The sequence below is a fragment of the Carassius carassius genome, chromosome 8 (assembly GCF_963082965.1).
Source record: "Carassius carassius chromosome 8, fCarCar2.1, whole genome shotgun sequence".
Classification (NCBI taxonomy): Eukaryota; Metazoa; Chordata; class Actinopteri; order Cypriniformes; family Cyprinidae; genus Carassius; species Carassius carassius.
This window is the reverse complement of record NC_081762.1, coordinates 18,324,373-18,341,315: the sequence shown is the minus strand read 5'-3', so window position 1 is coordinate 18,341,315 and position 16,943 is coordinate 18,324,373. Positions and strand designations below refer to the sequence as shown.

At 42.6% G+C, this 16,943-nt stretch overlaps 1 protein-coding gene and 1 long non-coding RNA gene across 2 annotated transcripts in view; one reads left to right on the top strand and one right to left on the bottom strand.

Moving 5' to 3' along the window:
• Positions 1-2,607: 2,607 nt before the first annotated feature.
• LOC132145442 (angiopoietin-2-like) overlaps positions 2,608-16,943 on the top strand; it is a 61,948-nt gene continuing 47,612 nt past the window's right edge. Inside the window, exon 1 of the mRNA XM_059556482.1 lies at positions 2,608-3,388. Within this exon, the coding sequence (XP_059412465.1) occupies positions 3,107-3,388 (282 nt within the window). The 5' untranslated portion in view covers positions 2,608-3,106. The remainder of the gene's footprint in view (positions 3,389-16,943) is intronic.
• Positions 10,787-11,207, bottom strand: LOC132145443 (uncharacterized). The gene is made up of 3 exons (XR_009434464.1): positions 11,164-11,207; positions 11,010-11,045; positions 10,787-10,913 (listed from the first exon to the last, which is right to left on the bottom strand). It is a non-coding gene; the product is annotated as an uncharacterized LOC132145443 (long non-coding RNA).

The following is a 16,943-nucleotide window of genomic DNA, read 5'->3' as shown; positions in this document are numbered from 1 at the left end:
GGTCGTTCAAAACATGATAGTTTTGACTAACAGCTAAATGTTGTTTATACTGTACCTTAATCAATTAAAATCAATTCAGAATTTAAGTACATCAATTGTGTGTTTGTGTGTGTGTGTGTGCACATGCTTATTATCTTATTATTTTAATACTAATAATTAATTATAATTCAGTACTAAGTTCCATGTATTTTGCCAAAATCACTAAATTTTGTATGATTTTATAGTAAAAAACATTTTCAATAATAATAAAAAAAACATACTCTCAGTTTGTTCAGCAATAAGTAATTTTCCTTCTATCTGAGCCATTCAAGATTGATATAATGACAGTGTTAAGCTTTATAATATCTAATTCAGTGCTGTTGTCTGCCACAATAATGTAATATGCTTGACTGCTTTAATTTTGGGGTCCATGATTAATTTGACAATTTATTTATTTTTTTTTTATAAAAAAAATTTTATGGAATGTCAAGGAAACTGTAGTCTTTTTTCTGTGTTTTTTTTATTTTTTTATATCAATTGCGTGTGTTCATGTTGTGATAATCACTTCATTTTTACTCAAGCAAAATATCAGCACATGGTTCTCAGTGTGAAAGTGAGTTTGGCAATGATAAAAACAAGATTATTTTCACCAGTCAGAGTAGGAAAATTAGTGGTTTGTTCTGTTATGATGAACTATTGAACCTAAACAAACCATATCATATTCTGAAGCCTCTCCGCGCACATCTGCACAATTGATCATAGCTTTTAGCTTTCGCCGTGACCTCAACTACCCCCTCACACCGCTATGCATACTTTGATCAGTTTCTATGATGGACACTGCGACAATAAAGGCATTCAGAGAGTTGCAAAACATCGCCCACACGCTCTCTAGTACACCCTGATCCACGAGGCATCACATCATTACCAGCAGACTGTTCTTATTTAGCTGCTGCGCTAAAGAATTTAGCAAGACAGATGAACCTGTTTCTGTCAGTACAGACATAAAGAAAGATAAGAAGAGGGAGGGAGAGGAGGAGACGAACTCCTGTCAAAGAAAAGACATGTATAGACAATTAATTTTTCTTTGTGTTGGCAACTTAATACCATTATATACCCACAGGATTTTTATAGCTACTAACTTTCCATTAAGTGTAAACCATTTATGAATTATAGCATGTAAAAGTGTAAAAGGAAACAGTTTAAGTGAATGAGATTGACTCTGTTAGATTTTATCTTGCGTCTGGCAAAAGCAAATGAAAGAGGGAGGAAGATTTAAGCTCTCAGATGTTCCTGAGACTATTCATACCAGTTTCTGGCACGCAGTCTAAAGGCCAGGCTGTATTAGTCAGTGGGAACCAGTAATGGAAGGATGACTTTAATAGTACACACAAATCTACATTGTAAACTATGAGAATAATGGCCAGGGGTTAAATTGGGTCAGAGCGATCTAGAATGCTATTCCACCAGGCTAGACTCAAATAACTTGCAGACTCTTTGTCAATCAATTCATATGTAGTGCAGATGTGGTTTGATGCACTTCTTTCAGCTTTATTTAGCAAGCTTCATTACATTAAATATTAACCTTCCTATAATGAGTGGCAGTCCCAATCTGAGAAAAATATAACTTTTACAGAAAAAAGGAAAGAACTTCCCATTTATGGTGAAAAATTGTAAGCACAATACTGTAAAATCAGTTTTTGCAAATAAAAACTAAGATTTACCTTATAATTTACAGTAATAACCAGTAGAAGGGAATTCCCAGAATTTCCTAGATGGCGCATCACATGTGATTTATACTTGAAATAAACATTTTTGTTTCTTCTCTTTTTAGTATCTGTAATTTACATTATGGGTGTCCCTTTTGCTTAGATTTAGTTCATGTTTATTGCAGTATTTTAGTGTCATATATGTAAACCTAATTGTGTTTTTATTTTGTGTGCATGACTCTGTGCCTCGTCTCTTTTATGAATGATCTCTGACTGATCACATGACTCTGTTTTATTTACTCATGTATTTTTGTGGTGGTTATCAACACATTTTTAAGGAAATTCAAGTAGACTGTTATATTAATATTAAACAATTATACATTTCATATTATAGTTACCTAGAAAACTAAAGTGCTGAATTTTTAAATATATAAATTTCAATTTCAATTTTAAATAAAAATAAGCATAACTTTTAACACACATTTAATTTATATCATATGAAAGAAAAAACAATCAAAAATAATAATAATAATAATCCCAGATTTTCTCAGATTTTGATCTCAGACCTTTAGATCCACTGTATTTTTTACCAAATTATTTAATGCATGGTCACCATCAGATCATAGCCTCCAAACTTAAAAAATCCCATTTTAACCACCACTAACATCCCACATTCCCGTATCCAGCTTCTTTTCCCATGTAGCTGTGCAGGTGTGGACCCATAAGCCATTGCTCTGAGGGAGAGATGGCAGGGGGTTAATGAAAAGAGAATGTTATCTGTTTGGGTATTTTGTGGTGGTTGCTGTGGGCATTTTTGCAGCTTCCATTTGAAAATGCTGAGAAAGGGAAGGGGGAGTATGTAAGAGACGGAGAGAGAGGAAGAATGAAGGAGGGGGTTGAGTGATTATGTGTCAAAAGAAGGGATTTTAGATTCAGTCTTTAAAAAGCTCTGGCACTGAGTTCAGAAGTTCCCAGACTCAAAACTCCCAAACCTGGACAGTCACAACGAGTGAGTGAGGACGGTGCAAAGCCAGCGCGGGAAACTGAGAAAGAGGGTAAATAAACAGAGAGGATGTTTCTAGTTCTGAGCTGTGCTGAGCGCAAAGTAAGCAAGGAATAGGAAACAATCTCCCCCTCCAGGCTGTCATCTGGACAGTGTTGCTTTTAAATCTACTGCATTTTTTGGCAAACTGCAATACAAGTATGCTGTTGTAGAATAAGATCTCTCTGGAACAACTCATCAAGCAAAGAAAAAGGAAAAAAGAAAGAAGCAAGTAGAACTTGAACTCCGAACTTCATAAAAGTTTGGACAAGTGCAAATCCGAGCGAAGCGCTCTCATCCGACCTGCTTCTAGAGGAGTGCCCACGCGATTCCATCCTTCCCTGGATTATAAGTTTCCTACCGTCAGCATTTTTCTGGGATGGGCTGGCTGCTGTGTCTGTGTTACCTGGCAGCAGCAGTGGCTGTGGCTATTGGCTCGGAAAGACGACAGCACCAGGTGCAGCATGGCCCCTGCCGTTACACTTTTATCCTTCCAGAGGTGGAGCAGTGCCGACCTGCAGGGGACTTCCAGGTGACTAACTCCCTCCAGCGGGACTCGCCCTCGGCCCCGGAGTCGCCCAACGCAGAACCCACCTGGCAGGAAAGGAAGCTGGAGACCCTAGAAAGTGCCACAGAGAACAATACACAGTGGCTGCAGAAGGTATCGTGAATTAGCTTCAAAAATCTAAACCTCATTCTGTCTGTTTCACTCTCATCTTTCATTTGCATCAGTGGTTCTCAAATTATGTTGCATATTCGTCCTGGTCATGTATAGCTAGAAAGAATTAGCTAAATACTAAACTGCTAGATTAGGGTTTCCCAAATTGAGGTTTGTGAAAGGAATGCTGGTGTTCATGGGTTGTTGAAAATTAATTAATTAAAAAATAAAATGTTATAAATGCAACATAATTTTTTTCACCATGGTGCTGCAACCCTGTATTAAAAAGTAAAAAAAATAAGCTTACAAAAAAAAAAAAAATAATAAATAAATAAATATTTTATCTGTTTATTTGCATGCCATGTGTTCATTAACTGACATCAGAGAACCGTGAATATGCAAATGTGTTATTAAATGATTGAAATACTACTTTTAAATCTCAGGGGGACTTCAAGGATATATTTTACATCTAAGGGTTTCGGCTTGGTTTGGGAACCTCTGTGCTAAATGATAGCTAACAAGATAAGTTAGCAAGAGGCTTATCAACTTTTAAAAGGAAGTAGAAATCATTTTTGTTGACGTCAAAGGCTGTACATGCAATCAAACGTTATGGTATTATGCTGCAAAATTTGGTATGGTTAAGCAGATCACATGGTTGGTGTTCCAAAACTGCTTGTTTTAGTGACCTGGAAATTTGAGGTGCAGACTTTGACATATTTCAATTAAAACAAAAACGAAATTCTTCTTGGTAGAAGGTTGAACGTTTGTGTGACATCCTCGAACACCATGAACAAAGTTGTGAAAGGAAATACAACCCAGACTAACATGGTTTGTGTTGACCACAATGTATTCGTCTAGTGAATTATAGGCAGCCAAGCATGAACTTGTTGAAATTTAGACATTTAGAAACCAAACTGTAAATATTTGAGCTTTTCAGACTACGTCATGGATAATTTGGGAGTTCTTGGAAATATTAATTTTTAGTGTTTGATTGTAAGGGGATTTTGTTTACTTTCGTACAATAAATAATTTTGATGCTTTTTTGGGCCGCCACTTGATGTCTAATGTGAATTCTGGATTCTGAAGCCAAACCACTTGCGAACAAGTTTATGTGCATTATTTATGCTTCTGCACTATAGATGTGTCCCAATCTGCATTAAACATTATCCTCACATGGTTATTGAATTTGGGAGGAGAGAGAAAGAGAGAGGTAAATCTTGAATGTGTTTAAGCAAGATTTCCTGAATGTGTAGATCTTTTTAGCTGGTGGACAGTTTGTCAGTATCAGTTTTAAAACACGGATTTGGCCTCCATTAAGAGCCGGATCCATTTCTCTCTATCATATTTTTAGAGCATAAAACAGCAGCATTGATTCTGCGGTGTAAAAAGAAGTAGCCTATATATTTCTACCTAATCTAACCCCTTAAAAATAACTTTTGCTTATGTAATCGAATGAAATCAGGTTGATACTTCAATTACATTTATTCATTTAGCAGGTCCTTTTATCCGATGCTTGAATAAAAATATTCCTGTCATATCATATAATATATTGACTTTGATAAGTCTATTTAACTTCTCTTTTTTTTTTTAGGTTTCCTGATAAACATTGTTACAGTGTGCTTCTGGCTAACATAATTCAAGCTTATCTCAGAAAACATTCTGTTTGACAGGGATATTGCTGTTTATAAAGATACCAACAGTTAAAACCTGCAGATTATTGTTCGGAAATTTGAGATAATGTTGTTTTTGCAGTGAAGGTCTTTTAAAGTCTGATAAGATTAAGGCACAGTCTTTTCATACAGTAATTCAAATCAATTGTGCGTTTGTAGTCAGTTTATCTCTGTGCCCTTTGCACTACATTTCAAAGAGAAGGTCCTTACTTGTCACATCACCACTTGCAGATTCTGCTATTTAGGTCTTCTAAAACACTCAGTACTTCTAATCAGGGGCGTCGGACTGGGGGTAAAACCAGTACTGATTACCAGGGCCCCAAAGGAAGCGAGGGCCCTTGAAAAGTCTGGAATATATTTTATTTACCTGGATATTTTCATGGGCAGGGCCATGGGGTCCCATCAGGACTGCCTATGCATAGGGCCCGGGATCTTGTGCAACGTCCCTGCTTCTAATATATGCCTGTTCTGTGCTAAACAAACAACAACATGGTTTATATGTTACATGTCCCAGCTTTGGCCTACTCTGTTTGTCACCCAGCCTATGGGCCATTTGGAAAGTCTGTCTCGTTATTCAGCCCTCCTATCGGTTTGCTCCATAAATATGGAGACGAAGTGGGCTCAGTATAATACGTGCATAACAGAAATGTTCCTGCATGCCAAAGGATTACAAAAAGGGTCAAAAACACACATGAGTTGGCTCACTTTTCATTTTACAGGCCATACATCTGGCACAAGGTGCATTTAACTGACAGTAGAAGGTATAGGGGGAAAAAAGTGAAGTGGCTACTATATCTTAGAAACAGCGGTCTAGACAGACCCTCTTGACATGCCTATATGCACGCTTTCACCAGCGGGCCAAATGTTGTATAAATTATTATTTTACTCCCTCTCCGGTCATTGAGTGCAGTGTGCGGTAGGAGCAGCAGCTTCCTGAGCACTGGCGAGTGTTGACCTCTGGCCCGCTGCTGAGTGGATTGAACTGGGTTTTCAACACCACAGATGATCTGCTTTGCATATGTATTACTAGACTTTCTGGCCAGAGGCCACACATGAGACGGTATATCCGTTTCACACACACACACACACACACACACACACACACACACACACACACACACACACACACACACACACACACACACACACACACACACACACACACACACACACACTAAACTCCCACATGATTATCTGACCCCTAGGGTCTTCAAGACCCATACCCCCCAAAGAAAACATGAGCTATTCCTGGATGTTCTTCAATGAATTTCCAATGAGGGGACAAGCATGCCGAAATACATGTCGAAGTTCCTGATTTCTGATGAATCACATTCATCCTGTGGATGGTCAGTAGGAGGTGTTTATACTGCTATAGATTAAATGTATGAGAGATTTTGATCAAAACCAAATTTTAGGTCTTCATCAAAGCTGCTTGCAGCTTATCTTTCCTGGTCTTTTTGCTATTCATATTAGACTTATATGACAGATGTAGTCTGGTTCTTTAAATCAAGATGGTAAAAGAATGAGGTTACATTTTTGCCAGTGTTAGAGAAGCTATTTTTAAACTTTAGCTTTCAAGGGTAATTTAAAATGATTAAACTACAGTCAATACATGTTTTAGGAAAATTTAATGAGAAAAAGTTCTTTTAAAAGTTCTTCATTTAAGTTCTTTAAGAGGGCATTTAAGATCTCAATTAGGATCACAGTTGAAATAAATCTGCAAGATATATAACTGAATAGAAAACAATGATGAACATCAGCATTTACTGCTTCAGAAAGGTAGACACTTAAATTAAAAAAGGGTTGGGTCTTTCTGAAAAAGGTATTAAAATATAAATAATGCACTGTATATCTTATAGATCCATTTTGAATGTTGATGTGTGTGTGTGTATTCCACGCACAATCAGATGGCACACATTTCATGATTGGTTTGAGTATAAAATGTGATTCATACATGGGTGTAAAACTAAACAAACCTATTATGAACAGCAATTAACACAAATCCTCTTGCACGGAAATGTTTATTCAGTCACTATTCAGAAAAGAGAGAACAGCAAACAAGAAAAAACACAACAAGCTCATTGTGTCATAGTACTGGCACAACAAACCAAAAAGCCTTCATATATTTTTTGTTTTTGAGGTGAATAAATCACCATTCTTCCAGGCAAGAACACATCTTGATGTGAAATATACACAGGCAGTTGCAGTTTCTTGGCTTCCCAACATCCGTTCTAAACACTGTGTTCTAATCCAAAATAATCTTCTACGACAGATCTGCTGCTTGCTTATGCAGCCTTTGTCTCTCAGTTTAAAGCAGCCAAGATGCACTGACATGTCCTGCTAAAAAAAGATAGGAAAAACAAAATGAGTGAGAGACAGACAGACGAGATAGAGAACCATAGGAAAAAGTGAATTAAAGGAATAGTTCACCCCAAAATCTGTTCCAATGAAGAAATAAACTCATCTACATCTTGGATGGCCTGAGGGTACATATATATACATTTTTTTTAGGGGGACATTAGTTTTAAGGAATTACTTCAAACCCAAAATGAAAGGTTTTTATTTTCCAAAAAAATGGTAATTCCATGGCTTTAAAGCTACTAAAAAGTAATATAAAAGTAGTCCTACTAATTTGTATACTAAATATGGCATCATTAGTGCAGGTTAGATGTCAGTAACAGCAAACATCATTGATTCACGTTTCAAAACCAAATGTCATAATGTCAAAACTACTTTTGTAGTTTGTTTCTGGATCTTGACAGTGGTTGATAATGTACTGTATGTAAAAGATGTATGTGAATGTTCTCTACCAAACCTTTTTGTGCGTACCATGGGGAGAAAAAGAACATACAGTTTTTAAACATCGGGGGGGCGAGTATAATATAAAAAAAGTTCAGTCTTGCACAATAAAATAATTCTTGCTCAATTGTCCTTGAGAAGACGCATTTATTGTTTTCAGTAAAGCTTCACAGAGAGCCTGGAGTGTTCATGTTTGGCCCCATTTAATAATAAATCTAATTTTCCAGGAAATGGGAAAATACAAATGGACTAGGCCACTTTTTAATACAGTTGCATTTTTTATGACTCGTTATTTAACTCAATTAAAACCTTTTGAATGTTCATTACTGAAAGTGGCGGAACAGCAATATTAAAGAAGGTTTAATCAATGCTTCTTTAGTTTGCTGAGAAGCTCATCTACTTAGAGACTGGCAAAAAAAAAATCCTTAAAGAGAAATGTTGAAATTATATGGTATAGTGAAGATATGAAAGGATTTCTCTTCCCTTCTTTTATTTTTTGAAAGGGTCACATCAATCTGAGATCTGTTTATAACTCTCAGATGCTTGGTGCCTCGATTTTATAGTTTGCATAAATGGTCAAGATCTTTAATTATTTATTTTAGCCTTCCCTCATATAACATCCAATGAGGAATTAAACTGAGTGAACAAAACATTTTTTACTCAAGGGCACTCACACCAGTGTAACAGTAGTTGTGGCCGAAAGATGCGATGGATAGTGAATATGGTATGAAGCACACAGTGTCATGGCTTCTCTGTAAGATGCTGTTTAGTTGCGGACAGTGGCACAGAAGATGGATGAGGGTGTATTTGTATTGCCTCATTAGAATTGTACAGTGTGCCCTGATGTCCATTTGTCCAAAGGGAGTCAAGCATTGTCAGTAAGATTGATTGTACAGTACTTGTTTTAGCGTTAATTTCTGACCATGCATTTCATATTGATTGTTTTTTGCTGTTTTGGCCTGGTGCCAACAACCACCAACAGATTTGTTTTTTTGGTTTTGTCGGTTCAGTGTGTTACCCCTCTTGGCATCTCTTTATGTTGATCAGTATATACAGTATATATACAGGTGCATCTCAATAAATTAGAATGTCGTGGAAAAGTTAATTTATTTCAGTAATTCAACTCAAATTGTGAAACTTTTGTATTAAATAATTTCAGTGCACAGACTTAAGTAGTTTAAGTCTTTGGTCCTTTTAACTGTGATGATTTTGGCTCACATTTAACAAAAATCCACCACTTCACTATCTCAACAGATTAGAATACTTCATAAGATCAATAATAATAATAATAATAATAATAATAATAATAAAAGTTTTAGTGAAGTTTTGGCCTTCTGGAAATTATGTTCATTTACTCTACATGTACTCAATTCTTGGTAGGGGCTCCTATTGCTTTAATTACTGCCTCAATTTGGCATGGCATGGAGGTGAGTTTGGAGTTTGTGGCAATGCTGAGGTGGTATGTAAGCCCAGGTTTCTTTGACAGTGGCCTTCATCTCATCTGCATTTTTTGGTCTCTTGTTTCTCATTTTCCTCTTGACAATACCCCATAGATTCACCTTGGGGTTCAGGTCTGGTGAGTTTGCTAGCCAGTCAAGCACACCAGCACCATTGTCATTTAACCAACTTTTGGTGCATCTGGCAATGTGGGCAGGTGACAAATCCTGCTGGAAAATGAACTCAGCATCTTCAAAAAGCTGGTCAGCAGAATGAAACATGAAGTGCTCCAAAATTTCTTGGTAAACCAGTGCAGTGACTTTGGTTTTCAAAAAACACAATGGACCAACAGCAGCAGATGACATTTCACCCTAAATCATCACAGACTGTGGAAACTTAACTGGACTTCAAGCAACTTGGGCTATGAGCTTTTCCACCCTTCCTCCAGACTCTAGGACCTTGGTTTCCAAATGAAATACAAAACTTGCTCTCATCTGAAAAGAGGACTTTGGACCACTTGGCAACAGTACGGTTCTTCTTCTCCTTTACCCAGGTAAGACGACTCTGACATTATCTGTGGTTCAGCAAATTCCTTGACACGTCTGTGTGTGGTGGCTTTTGATGCATTGACCCCAGCCTCAGTCCATTCCTTATGAAGTTCACTAAAATTATTTTTCCTTCCTCTCAACTTTCTGTTAACTCTCCATAACTAATTAATCTAATTAACGCGTTAAATTACCAGCCCTATAATATATATATATATAGCACAGTTGTGCTCATGAATTTACATGCTTCCTGCAGAATATGCAAAATGTTAATAATTTTAACAAAATAACAGGGATCATGAAAATTGTATGTTATTGTTTATTTAATACTGTCCTGAATAAGCTATTTCACATTTCAGATGTTTATATATTCTCCACAAGACAAAATAATAAGTGAATTTATAAAAATGACCCCATTCAAAAGTTTACATACCCTTGATATGTCTTAATACTGTGTGTCGTTTTCCTGGATGATCCATGACTGTCTTTCTGTTTTGTGATAGTTGTTCATAAGTCCCTTGTTGGTCTCGAGCAGTTCAACTCAAGCTGTTCTTAAGAAAAATCCTCAAGCTCCTGCACATTCTTTGGTTTCCAACGTTTTATATCTGAACCAACAGTGACTTACCATCTTTTTACATGGTGGACAATTGGGGGACTCATACATAACTATTATGTAAGGTGAAAACATTTACTGATGCTCAAGAAGGCAACATGTTCAGATTTAATCAAAAATATCTTAATTTGTGTTCCGAAGAAGAACGAAGGTCTTACGGGTTTGGAATAACATGAGGGTGAGTAATTACTGACAGACTTTTCATTTTTGGGTGAACTAACCCTTTAATATAAAATACATTTAACTTTTATAAAATACAATGAAATACAATACTGTACCAGGTGTGCTTAGTGATGCTGTCAAACAACACTTGAATCAGTAATGCACGGATGTGAGACTTCTTCTTAAAGCCGGAATCCTTCCTCTGCAAAGCTGCTTGCAGTTCAGGGGGAAAGACAGGCAGGTTGTATACTGCTGGCCAAGGTTGGGCAACAAATGAGCCCTCATTCTCACAGGGTTCTTGTCTGTAAACATGAATACAATGTTGAAGTCTTTTATATAGGATTTCATTTTACTTGCCACAATACAGTTTGTTCAAAATTCAAAACAATGATACATACTGAGTACAAGATATTTGAGGCACTTCAGTTTCCAGGCTGTTTGAAGAATTATAAAAATATAAGGATTTTAAGAATATAAGGATTTTAAGCTTGGTTAGCATTTGTTTGTTTTATATTTAACAACAATGATTAATATTTAACAACACAGACTTACTTTTTTAACTTATTAAGCTCCTTCATAAATGTCACCTGATGTTCCTCTTCAGGAACTCGAGCTGCGGCGAATCGCTTTGGGGAACGCGTTCAGCGTACGCGACTCTGAATATCGTGTGTAATCAGTCCAATGGAAGGGCGTGACGTCACCGACGTGGTGACGTAAGCGACCAGGAAGCTATAAAAGCACGTGCCACGCAGCTGGCGTCAGCTTCGCGTCTTTCAGCAAGCGCTCTGTGTGTGAATGTCGGTGCGGCTGCTTCGTTCCCGGAGGGCCCTCTTCGAGGAGGGGGCCTTCGCCAGCGTTCCCCGCGGTGCTGGTCCCGCTTCTGCCGAGGCAGAACGGCGGCTGCACTCGTGGGGTTCGCAAGTCGATCTGGTAGAGGGAATGGAGACGGGCCAGTCCCTATCTCCTTCCACTTCTGCCAGATCCGGCACCCAATCCCTAGAGTCGGAAGCACGCACAGCGGTTCCTTCCACTCAGGGTGAGGTATCGAGGCTCCGCCTCTCTTCCTCCGAGGAGGTCGATGTGGAGTCGCTCGATAGGGATTCGCCACCCCACTCGCTACAGTATGAGGAGCTCTTAGAGGTGGTTACTCGCGCGGTGGCCAAATTAAGTATCGATTGGCCCGCCGAAAAGTCTACCGAACCGCAGAGAAGCAAGCTGGATGAACGCTTCCTGCGCGCAAGTTAGCCACCTCCCAGCCGGGGCCTTCCATTCTTTCCCGACCTGCATGATGAGATCGCCAGGTCGTGGAAACGTCCATTCTCGGCCCGCCTCTACATCCCCTCGTCTGATTACTACGGAAATGTAGTGGGGATGGGAGAGCACGGTTATAGAGCGATGCCCCGGGTGGAACAGACGCTTGCGAGCTATCTGTCCCCTGGCGCGGCATTTTCTCTGAAGGCCCCGGCATTGCCCTCAAAGCCACTAAGAACAACTTCGGCTTTGGTGGGCAAAGGGTATGCGGCTGCAGGTCAGGCTGGTGCGTGTCTGCACACCATGGCGGTGTTACAGGCGTACCAGGCCGACCTGCTTAAGGAGCTAGACGAGGGAGAGGAGATCAAGTCCCATGATATTTCTGAGTTAAGAAGGACCGCTGATCTCTCCCTACGCGCCACCAAGGAGACCGCCCGAGCGATTGGGCGGTCCATGGCAGCTATGGTGGCCGCGGAGAGGCACTTATGGTTGACCCTGTCCGATATGAAAGAACGGGACATGGTCTGCCTCATGGACGCCCCGATCCAGCCGACTGGCCTGTTCGGCGACGCAGTTAATTCTGTCGTCGACAGGTTCCAGGAGGCCCGCAAACAGGCGGCGGCGTTCCATAAGTTCCTCCCTCGTCGCTCCCTCGGGGCATCTGGGAAGGAGATGCCCCAGCCGCACCCTAGCTCCTCACACCGCGAGGCCCAGAAACAGAGCGTCGCCTCTCGTGCTCCTCCGCGTCGGGAACGAGAGTCTCAGCGACGCTCTAGGCCGAGGTCTTCTAAGCCCAAATTAGATTTAAGGGCGGTTATCGAAGCTAAGAAGTCCTCAGCCAAGAAACCCTGACGCCAATGGCCCGGGGTTTCAGAGGGCAGCCTCCGCTGGGGTAGAACGGTACACACCGCAGTCCACGGTGCCCGTCCCACCTCAGTGCCATCTAGGGGTCGTTCTGCCAACCCTGCCAGTGCTCCAGGGCGCAGCGGCCCCGGGCGAGCATCGTTCTCAGTATCCTCCGCCCGTGCGCGTAGCGGGGCTGGGACGCTCGCAGACTATTAGTCGTCTCGAGAGACTGATTCCCTTAGTAGATTATTTAGCAGCGTGGTAACTACTGCCAAATGTATCTCGTTGGGTCCTGCATATAGTAGAAAAAGGCTACCGCATTCAGTTCGGCTCCGTGCCGCCTATATTCAACGGGGTCGTTCACACGATAGTGGGCCCCAGGCAGGGTCTGGTTATGGAACAGGAAGTGAAAACCCTATTAGAGAAGGGGGCCATCGAGGTGGTCCCTCCTCAGGACAGGGAGTCCGGATTTTACAGCCGGTATTTCATAGTTCCAAAGAAGGATGGGGGGCTGCGTCCGATTATAGACTTGAGGGTCTTAAATCGTTCAGTTATGAGACTGAAGTTCAGAATGCTCACAATCAAGCATGTTGTAGCTCAGATCAGGTCCAAGGACTGGTTTGTCACGATAGATCTCAAAGACGCATATTTTCATATCTCCATCCTTCCTCAACACAGGAAGTTTCTGAGGTTCGCTTTCGGGGGCGAAGCCTACCAATATCGAATACTTCCCTTTGGCCTTGCACTCTCACCCCGCACGTTCACAAAGTGTGTAGATGCGGCTCTGGCCCCCCTGCGCATGCAGGGCATGCGCATTCTCAATTATATCGACGATTGGTTGATTTTAGCTCAGTCAGAGCAGATTGCGGTTCGACATCGAGATGTCGTTCTCGCACATATGGGGGAGCTGGGTTTGAGACTGAACGCCAAGAAGAGTGTACTTTCTCCGGTTCAGAGAACCACCTATCTAGGCGTAGTATGGGATTCGACCGCGATGCAGGCACGATTGTCCCCTGCTCGTATCGAGTCGATCCTCATCTCAGTCAAGAGAGTCAGAGAAGGCCAGTCACTCACTGTCAAACAATTTCAGAGATTGTTGGGTCTGATGGCAGCTGCGTCCAACGTGATACCTCTTGGCCTGCTGTACATGAGACCCCTACAGTGGTGGCTCAAGACCAAGGGATTTTCCCCGAGGTGCAATCCACTTTGCACTATCAAGGTCACGTGGCGCTGCCTCCGTGCCTTAGACATGTGGAAGAAACCTTGGTTCTTGAATCAGGGCCCGGTGCTGGGAGCTCCTTGTCGCCGTGTGACACTAGCGATGGACGCGTCCCTCACCGGCTGGGGTGCGGTCATGAGTGGCCACCCTGCCCGTGGTCTGTGGAGCGATCGCCATCTAACGTGGCATATCAATTGTCTAGAAATGCTAGCAGTTTATCGTGCACTGAAGCACTTCCTCCCAGACCTGAGAGGTCACCATGTGTTGGTGCGCACCGACAACACATCAGTGGTCTCTTACATCAACCACCAGGGCGGTCTGCGTTCGCGCCCTTTGTACAAGCTGGCGCACCAGATCCTGGTGTGGTCCCAGAACAAACTCCTCTCATTAAGAGCAGTATATATTCCTGGGAAGTTAAATATGGGAGCAGACATACTGTCGAGGCAGGGGCCGAGGCCCGGGGAATGGAGACTTCACCTACGGGTGGTAGATCAGATATGGAGAGTGTTTGGCAGGGCTCAAGTAGACCTTTTTGCGACTCAGGAGACGTCACAATGTCCCCTCTGGTTCTCTCTAGTTCATCCAGCTCCTCTGGGACTGGACGCTATGGTACAGACCTGGCCGAGGCTTCGTCTGTACGCTTTCCCCCCTATCGCTCTGCTTCCGGGAGTTCTGGCGAGAGTACGCCGGGGCGGGGTCCGTCTGTTATTAATAGCCCCGTTCTGGCCGGGCCGAGTATGGTTCTCAGATCTAGTCTCGCTCCTTGATGGCTCTCCGTGGGAGATACCGATCAGGACAGACCTACTCTCACAGGCGCAGGGCACGATAATTCACCCTCGCCCGGAGTTGTGGAAGCTGTGGGTGTGGCCCCTGAGGGGGCACAACTGGTAGCAGCTGGTCTCTCAACTGAGGTTGTGGAGACCCTACTCCAATCCAGAGCTCCCTCTACGAGGAAACTATACGCCCTGAAGTGGAAGCTTTTCACTTCATGGTGCAGAGACCGCCAGCTAGACCCAGCAAACTGCCCAGTTGGTACAGTTCTGGAGTTTATACAGGCTAGGCTCTCTGCAGGGTTGACCCACTCTACTCTGAAGGTCTACGTGGCGGCCATTGCAGCCTACCACACCCTTCTCGACGGTCAGTCTCTGGGAAGACACCCCCTAGTTACACGTTTCCTCCGCGGTGCACTGAGGCTGAGACCTCCAGTACGGTCCCGTATTCCCCCGTGGGACTTGGTTGTGGTGTTAGAGGCTATGTGCAAACCCCCCTTTGAACCTATTCAAGATATCTCAGACAGACATCTCACACTTAAAACCTCTTTTCTGTTGGCTATTACCTCTCTGGGGAGAGTAGGAGATCTTCAGGCCCTCTCGGTGGCCCCTTCTTATCTTGAGTTTGCACCAGGCATGACTAAAGCGTTCATATACCCTCGAGCGGGATATGTTCCCAAGGTTCCCTCTGTTACACCACGACCTGTAGTGCTGCAGGCCTTCTGTCCTCCTCCCTTTCCGGAGCCCGACCAGGCAAAGCTAAACTGTATGTGTCCGGTTCGAGCACTGGACGCATACGTCCACAGAGCTGCCCTGTGGAGAAAAACTGACCAATTGCTTGTGTGCTACGGTCCCCCCAAGAGGGGTTCTCCTGCTTCTAAGCAGACTATTAGTCATTGGATAGTCGAGGCTATCAACGTCACCTATGAGTCCTCTGGTCGGCCCCCGCTGTCGGGAGCCAAGGCTCACTCTACTCGGGGTATGGTGGCCTCTAAGGCCTTCTTAGCAGGTGTATCCATGCTGGACACCTGCAACGCTGCGGGGTGGTCCACGCCCTCTACATTTGTTAGGTTCTATGGCCTAGATATGCCAGTCACTCCAGGCGCTTCTGTCCTCCTGTCCTGAGCTGTGCTCTTCGGATACACACCAGGCAGGGGTTTGGTAGTCTGGCGGCGTTAGGACTCGTTCCCCAAAGCGCTTCGACGCAGCTCGAGTTCCTGAAGAGGAACGTCTCTAGGTTACGTATGTAACCCTAGTTCCTCGATGGAACGAGACGCTGCGTCTCGGAACCATACCCCCGGCACCCCTGCCGGCGCTTGCTGGTACTCGAAGCTGACGCCAGCTGTGTGGCACGTGCTTTTATAGCTTCCTGGTCGCTTACGTCACCACGTCGGTGACGACACGCCCTCCCATTGGACTGATTACACATGATATTCAGAGTCGCGTACGCTGAACGCGTTCCCCAAAGCGCTTCGACGCAGTGTCTCATTCCCTCGAGGAACTAGGGTTACATACGTAATCTAGAGACGTTTCATTACAGGAAAAAGTCTTTCCACCATCCTTTCTGTGAGACCCAGCAGAGTCTCTACATCAGTTTGTTGCTCTGTAAAAAAAAAATAAGAAGAAGAAATAATAAATAAGAGAGAGACATGCCACAGAAGTACAATATATTTACCTAGAAGACTGCACTCTGTGGTATAATGTAATATACTTAGTATCATCATGCACATATGTGTCAAGAGGATGAAATTCTTTTTCCTCCCCTGGCTGCACCAGAATCCACTCCTTCTGGTCCTCCAATTTGAAAGCATGGTAATGTCTTTCAAATGTTATTGGTATCCGCAGCTTGCCGAAGATCATCCAAGCACCCCTGAAGCGCAAAATCTTCACAATCTTCATAAAGATTGGGATGTCCTCCTCCACAAGATCTATAATTAAGTTGTCTCCCACACAGTATTTCACGTTGTTGGTCATAAGAGAGCTACACACACCAAGCTTCTCGTCACCCTGAACATCCTCTGCCTAACTTCTTCCAATCACACCTTTCTGTATCTCCAGTGGTAATGCTCGAAAAGGTACTACCCGTTCACCCTCCGTGTAGTTGTCCTGATGCAGGGAATCCAGCGAAGTCAGTTCCCAGCACTGCCTCAACTGGTGCCTCTTGGCAAGGGTGTAGCTGAGATTCTTGAAGTTACACGTGTTGTGGGCTAATCGCTTGAATTATTGGAGCTTTCCCTCGAATCTCA